This window comes from Triticum dicoccoides, chromosome 5A (genome assembly GCF_002162155.2).
Source record: "Triticum dicoccoides isolate Atlit2015 ecotype Zavitan chromosome 5A, WEW_v2.0, whole genome shotgun sequence".
In the NCBI taxonomy this organism is placed as follows: domain Eukaryota; kingdom Viridiplantae; phylum Streptophyta; class Magnoliopsida; order Poales; family Poaceae; genus Triticum; species Triticum dicoccoides.
Window position 1 is genome coordinate 631,244,267 of NC_041388.1, and position 7,594 is coordinate 631,251,860.

The following is a 7,594-nucleotide window of genomic DNA, read 5'->3' on the forward strand; positions in this document are numbered from 1 at the left end:
CGATCGAACTTCAGCTTCTCCTTTTGACTAATGCATTGCGTCCTTGCATCGACAATGACCCGGCGGAGATCATCATCATCGGGCACATCGTCTGGTTCCTCTTGATCTTCAGCAGCTTCACCCGTGGCAGCATCATTGGGCACATCGTCTGGTTCCTCTTGATCTTCACTAGCTCCCCCCCCCCCCGTTGCAGCATCACCGTATTCAGGGGGCACATAGTTGTCATCGTACTCTTCTTCTTTGCCGTCTTCCATCATAACCCCTATTTCTCCGTGCCTCGTCCAAACATTATAGTGTGGCATGAAATCCTTGTAAAGCAGGTGGGAGTGAAGGATTTTCCGGTTAGAGTAAGAACTCGTATTCCCACATTCAGTGCATGGACAACACATAAAACCATTCTGCTTGTTTGCCTCAGCCGCATCGAGAAACTCATGCACGCCCTTAATGTACTCGCGGGTGTGTCTATCACCGTACATCCATTGCCGGTTCATCTGCGTGCATTATATATAATTAAGTGTCCAAATTAATAGAAGTTCATCATCACGTTAAAACCAAAGTGCATACATAGTTCTCATCTAACAACATATAGCTCTCCAGAGCATCTAATTAATTAAACCATACATTAAAACTATGTAAAACATTTCAATGCGAAAACAAATGCGATCATAATCGCAACCAAGGTAACAATTGATCCAACGACATAATGATACCAAGCCTCGGTATGAATGGCATATTTTCTAATCTTTCTATTCTTCAAGCGCATTGCATCCATCTTGATCTTGTGATCATCGACGACATCCGCAACATGCAACTCCAATATCATCTTCTCCTCCTCTATTTTTTTTATTTTTTCCTTCAACAAATTGTTTTCTTCTTCAACTAAATTTAACCTCTCGACAGTAGGGTCGGTTGGCATTTCCGATTCACATACATCCTAGATAAATAAAATCTATGTCACGTTGGTCGGCATAATTTTCATAAACAATAAATGAACCAATAGTTATAAAGATAATATACATACCAAATCCGAATCATAGACAGGACGAGGGCCGACGGGGGCGGATACCAAAACCATCGCACTATGTAAGATGCAATAATAAATGTAAGAAAATGATACAAGTATCTATCTAAACATACAAGTAAGAATATTTTTCCTTTCAGAAAGAAGATAAGAACAAGAGGCTCACCACGGTGGTGTCGGTGATGAGATCGGCGCGGGTGATCGACGGCGATGAAGAAGGGGACGGGGCGTGACGGACCGCTAAATCTAGACAAATCTCGAGGAAAATGGAGTTTGGAGGTCGAGCTTCGAGAGGAGAAAGCTTAAGTAGTGTGGCTCGGGCATTCCATCGAACACCTCATGTGCATAGGAGGTGAGCTAGAGCACCACAAAGCCCTCTCCCCCTCGGCCAGAAAAAACAGAGCATTGTGCTCTGCTCTTGCGCGAGGGGGTATATATAGGCACCTCATTGGTCCCGGTTGGTGGCATGAACCGGGACTAAAGGGGAGCCTTTGGTCCCGGTTCATGCCACCAACCGGGACCAATGGTGGTGGGCCAGGAGCGAGGCCCATTGGTCCCGGTTCGTCCCACCAACCGGGACCAAAAGGTCCAGACGAACCGGGACCAATGGCCCACGTGGCCCGGCCGGCCCCCTGGGCTCACGAACCGGGACCAATGCCCACATTGGTCCCGGTTCTACACTGAACTGGGACTAATGGGCTGAGCCAGCCTGGACCATAGCCCTGTTTTCTACTAGTGTGAGGTTCTATTTGTTTTGGTTAGTTGCGTGTACGTTAACCGGAGTGCACTTAGGAAAGATAATGTTTGCTTGTTTAATAGTAGTATAGAAGATCCACAACTCCTTCGGGCGGCACCAATAATCCCAGCCACCATCAACCCAAAAATCCCAAACCAATCCAAATCAAAATGTTCTCGGCTGTGTAAAGATCATATCCCTTTAAATTAGTCTTTCTCCTTCCCTTCTTGGTGTGCCCTGTTCCCTGTGCCCTTTTTCTCTTTGTTATATCGGGTGGTTGCTATATCAATATAGCGGGGTAAAAGCCTTTTTCTCGAATATTTTTTTGTCTAAAAAAAGTAATATCGGATGCTCGTTGACACAAAAACCAGAAGAGAGAACTGGTTAGATGGGATCCAGGGATCTTCTGATAATCATGAAATTGCTCGGTCATGGACAAAGCTTTGAAACCTATTAATACCATCGAAACTCAAAATTTTTGTTTGGAGGCTGGCACAACAATCTTTGCCATCCGCAGATCTCCTTCAACACCGGCACATATCAAATTCAAGCTGCTGTGCTCTTTGTGGATGCGAGGACTCTTGGCGGCACTCTTTACTGGATTGTACTACATCAAGATGCATTTGGGCACTGTGCGATGAGAGCATCACAGAGAGCATGGCGACATGCACCGAACCTTCAGCAAAAAACTGGCTTTTTGCGATGAATGATCTACTACCGCATGAAGAGTTCATAAGGATGATAGTTACACTCTGGGCAATCTGATATGGGAGACGGAAAGCTATCCACGAAAGCATTTTTCGGAGCCCACGCTCCATCCAACAGTTTGTGTTATCCTTTATAACAGAGCTTGAGTCAATCAAGACTCCAAGGCTCCCAGGCCCAGTACCGCCTCATGACAGGACTCAGAGATGGATCCCGCCTTCTGGGGGATGTTCAAAAATAAACGTGGATGAAGCTTTCAGTAGATTCGAAAGAAGGGCAGCAGCTGCTGCTGCGATCTGCAGGACGGAGCAAGGAACATACATTGGAGCCTCAGCGATTGTGGTGGAGAATATATCAAACCCAGCTATATATAATGGAAGCTCTAGCTTGCCGAGAGGGTATAGCACTAGCTGAAGACCTAACACTGAGAAATGTTGTTTTAGTTGCGGATAGTCAAGAGGTGATCAAAGACATAGAACAAGAAGCAGCTGGTCCATATGGTGCAATCATCAAAGAATTCATAGATCGGAAGAATATGCTTGACAAATGTATTTTAGTTCATGAGCATAGAAATTTCAATTTTGAGGCTCATTGCCTCGCAAAACATGCTGCTACTCTAGGTATTGGAAGACATACTTGGTTGGGTCAACCTTTTGATCCCAACAAAATACCTGTAAACCTTGTTATTGAGTAATAAAGTGTGTGGTTTTGCCTAAAAAAGCAATATTGTTTTTTAATTTTTGCCTTTTATTTTTGGTTTGTTTATTTATTCCAAAAAATATTTTTACTTAATTTTTTATTGCAGCATGTATTTTAAAACATTTATGAGGTGTATTTTTACCAGTAGGTGTTTTGTTATGTGGATAGTATTTCTATTTTTAGGTTATACATTCATGAAATTTACCATGTGAAAGCATGAGCATATTTCTACTTTAAGTATGAACATTTATGATTGAAGCGTGTAGCAAATTATTGAACACTATTCCTAAATGTAAAAAATGTTCATATATCTAGAAAATTGCCCATGGCTATCAAACGTTCCCGGGTATGAAAAAACAAATATTCATGATTTACAAAACATATTTGCGTATCTAACAAAAAAGTATAAAGGTAATAAAAAATAAATACAAAAATAAGGAAACCAAACAAGCAAAACAAGTAGATAAAAACGAAAAAAATAAGAAAATAAAAAAAAGCATGCAATAAAAGAAAGAAGAGAACATTATAACTAAAATAAATTAGATAAGGGGGGATCTTACCATCATGCGTCGAGCCTGTCACAAGAATGTGGTAGAAAAGAAAATAGGAAAGAAAAAGGAAAGGGAAAAAGTAGACACTCTCAAAAAGAATATAAAGTCTATATCTATACCTACTATTAAAGGGAATATGTATTCTTGGTTTAGTTTAGTCCTTTTCATTTGGTTTGAGTGCACGCTAAAGTTTGGTACTGTCAGGTCGTACACAGGCTAAGCGATCTGGGCCAGATACTTGTATGTGGATGAGCCTTTTATGGGCTTTCAGAGAGATTGTGAAAAAAATTGGGTCAAAATAAATAAACATTATGGGAATTGAACACAGTTGTTAGGATCTTTAATGTAACAACCAACTACCTATGCGCTATTTACATTTACAAATCCCAACTCGCTCTAAATATACGAGTGGCGGCCCTCATGTTTAGGGCAAGCTAATTAAGCGAATGAGCTAATTAACGAAAGGATTGTGGGCTTAAATAAAGTATTTAAATAGATGTGGCTAATTAAAGAAAGGATTATGGGTAAACCGGTGAAATAATTGAAGAAAGATTGTGGTCATAATAAATAGAACATTCAAATAGATGAGGCTGATTAAAGGAAGGATTTGAGATAAAAAGGTAGGATAATTAGAAAGAAGGATATGTCGGTTTCAATGTGTTGGACTATTAAATTAGAAAAAGAAAGATTTGATTTCCGACTAAAAGGGGTGGGGACGTCATGGTAATTAAAGGAAGCATGATACTTAAATGAAATTAGTGCGAGATTATGCTTGACAGAGAAAATATGTAAAGGGTAAAATGCATCGTATTTCTTTATGTTCATTTTGTAGAAGGATGCTGCGTTGCAGCATGTTCTTCATAGTAAATCTGGTGCTATGGAACATTATGCTTGCACAAAACATCAATTTTTTCCGTTGCAACGCACGGGCTTGTGTGCTAGTCTATATCTATATCTATATCTATACCTCTATATCTATCTATACCTATACCTACTAATAAAGCAAGGTGATATTTTTGGTTTCGTCCCGCGGTGATTTTATTTTCTATTTAAGATATATATGCGAGGTGGTACTAATTTGGGGACATATGACACACGCACGCACGTCCGTCGAGCACAGCCCGTATTGTGTCGTTGTGGCCCATCTTATATCTTAGTTGTAGCCCGTTTAAAACACACACCCCGACGGGCTGACTGCAGTCCAGGAAAATAGAAGGAAAAAAATGCTCTCCAGAATCGTACTAGCGATCTCCAATGTACTAATGTACACGGCCATGTGAGATAATGAGGGAAGGGTAAACTAAACGGAATTAAAGGAGGACGATGAAGGTTCTAGCACACGGACGTTATTAAAGGAGTTAGGAAGGCAAGGCTCCGGGTCTCCGGCGCATGGCGTCCTTGAATTAAGCGGATTCATCCATATTTGAAAAAAAATAGGAAGATTGACTCACGATGTGAATAAATTAAATGGATTCATCCCTAATAAAAGAGAATTAAAGGAGATTAGGAAGATGGGCGCACGACATGGCCAAATTCAATGTACTTATATGAGTAAAATCTACTTAAGCTAGCGGGAGCAACCTCCTGGACCTCCATAGGAACATTTTGCACCTTGGATAGGTGAGATAGAGTAACAACTACTCTTACTCTGTAACCTGTCTGTATTCACAGTAAAAGGTGTCATCCTGCCATCTTCCCTAATGAGTGAAATATCTGTGATTAATGCAGCTTTATCAGACGGCAAGAATCCACTACCCATTGGAGGGGATGGGATAGACGGACTCCCCCCAACAACGCTACCAATTGAAATTTGGGTCGCTTTCTTCCATAACTTGTCAAACAATTTTGCTGGGTAATAGCCCACTGGTGTTGGGGCCTTGTTGAAGCTGTAGTTTATTCACCAATTTCCCGTGGATTTTTCCTGCCATGAAATAGAAGCAATTTGAGTAATGTATGCCACAAATTCAGCAACATGTGATTAGATCATTATGATCAATATGCTTACAATTGGAAAGTATACAAGCAAGATATAGTTAATTACCCTAAACACTTTAATTGTAATCTTTTGACGTACACCATGAACATGAGAGACTGGTTGTATTGTGCCACCTGGAGCGATTTTTGACCCCTTAACAAGTTGGAAACCAGGGCAGTCCATGTCATAGCACCCTGTATGATATGTGTCTCTCTGTTTCACACAAAGTTATATGGTCACTAGATATTCTAGCTTTGTGTGCTACAGTTGAGGAACATAGTTTTTGAGTGAAAAGGCAGAAACATACCGTCCAACTCGTGAAGAAGTGAGTATGTGAGTCCCCATATTTTTTTGGGTCAACCTGGGAAGAAACTGAAGAGTCATTAAGAGCATTATAAATGGCATCGAGTACGTCCAAATTAATGATGGTAAGATGGCTACAATCTGTAAAAATCATAATATATGTAAATTACGACTTACTTGCCACCCGACCCAAATTGCATTGTGATCTGTCTTTGGATCACCCTCCATGTTAGCAATCCAAATAGATGTTATGATATGACCAGCACTGATATTGTGTCCGTACACATCCATTGTAGCAGCAAGTCCATAATAGCTACTGGGACGTGTCCTATGTGTCGCAAACTGTAGAAGGCAGAAAGTTAAAAACTTTGAAAGTGACGGTAAGAAAACATTGGCTTGTTAAAAGTTCCAGGATAGAGTGACTCACATAAACGATGTCATTGGAATTTTTTGATGGAGAAGCATGTGCATACCATGCCTGTAAGGCTTCAGAGTGAGTATGCAATCCAGATATTGCTTGTTCGGCTTTTGTTGCTTAAAAAAAATAAAACATGTGGAGAACAAAATATACATTTTAAGGGAAAACTAAATATGCATAGCTTAAATAGTTATAGCGGGTGACTGAAAAACCTTCCGTGCACAAAATATACATTTTAAAGGTAAAACTAAATACGCATAGCTTAAAATGAAACATGTAGAGTACAAAATATACATTTTAAAGACTAGAAAATAAACTATAATGTGTAAAATCAGCCAATCATGTACCATGCATCGAATCTGAGAGGCACCAGCCCTATGCCCATGCCTTTGTGGCAATCAATCCGTGCAGATTTGCCATTCATATAAAAAAACCACTCATACATAGTACAAAGATGAAAATTAGGAAACTAAAAGAAAATCCAGTTCGAATAACCCCAGCAACTCCTATACTCCAAACTCCTACACCTTCGCTATGAGAGAAATGGTTGTAGTTCATCACATAGTTGCATTTCTCTATTTTCACCTTCTTTTGGTACGGATTAATTTTTTTTCTATAGAATGAACAATCCTTTCTATTTTCACTACTATATCACCCCATCCGTTTCGGAAAAAAAAACTACTATATCACCCCTTGGTTCGAACTACTAATTACTCAAATTTGTAGGAACAACACGTTTACCTTTCGGTTGGTTGGATGCAATCCACCTCCATGGATTTGGTGAGCAATGAAAACAACATATATGACAAGAATATGTAATCCTAGATTAAGTTTAGACATGATGAGATGCAAGATAATTACATGGGATGAGTCCTTTATATAGATGAATTTCCAGTTTTATTAGGGAAGAGTGAGTTCCAAATCTCGCAAATAAAGTGGTACAACTTATATCTTCACATCTCTATTATTGAATACATATGGACGGGATGTAAATGAAAGTTAATAAATGCGAGCATTAAAACAAAATATTTAGGAAGGCAAAAACTTTGTCTTGTTATATTAACCGGAGATCAAATAACAACAAAGGACAAGTCCGGTCTAATGTAAATGAAAAAGACGAGTCTGGTCTTCTGCAAGCCATTCATTTCGGAAGATATAAAAGAACGTATCCTCTCCCATCCAAATT

At 39.7% G+C, this 7,594-nt stretch overlaps 1 protein-coding gene across 1 annotated transcript; it reads right to left on the minus strand.

Annotated features, from left to right (window-relative positions):
• Positions 1-5,204: 5,204 nt before the first annotated feature.
• On the minus strand, positions 5,205-7,245 carry LOC119298192. The gene is made up of 6 exons (XM_037575687.1): positions 7,150-7,245; positions 6,418-6,468; positions 6,168-6,332; positions 5,995-6,048; positions 5,754-5,900; positions 5,205-5,633 (listed from the first exon to the last, which is right to left on the minus strand). Exons 3-6 carry the CDS (start codon positions 6,279-6,281, stop codon positions 5,610-5,612), a joined length of 339 nt encoding a protein of 112 aa, XP_037431584.1. The 5' UTR covers positions 6,282-6,332; positions 6,418-6,468; positions 7,150-7,245; the 3' UTR covers positions 5,205-5,609.
• Positions 7,246-7,594: the final 349 nt, after the last annotated feature.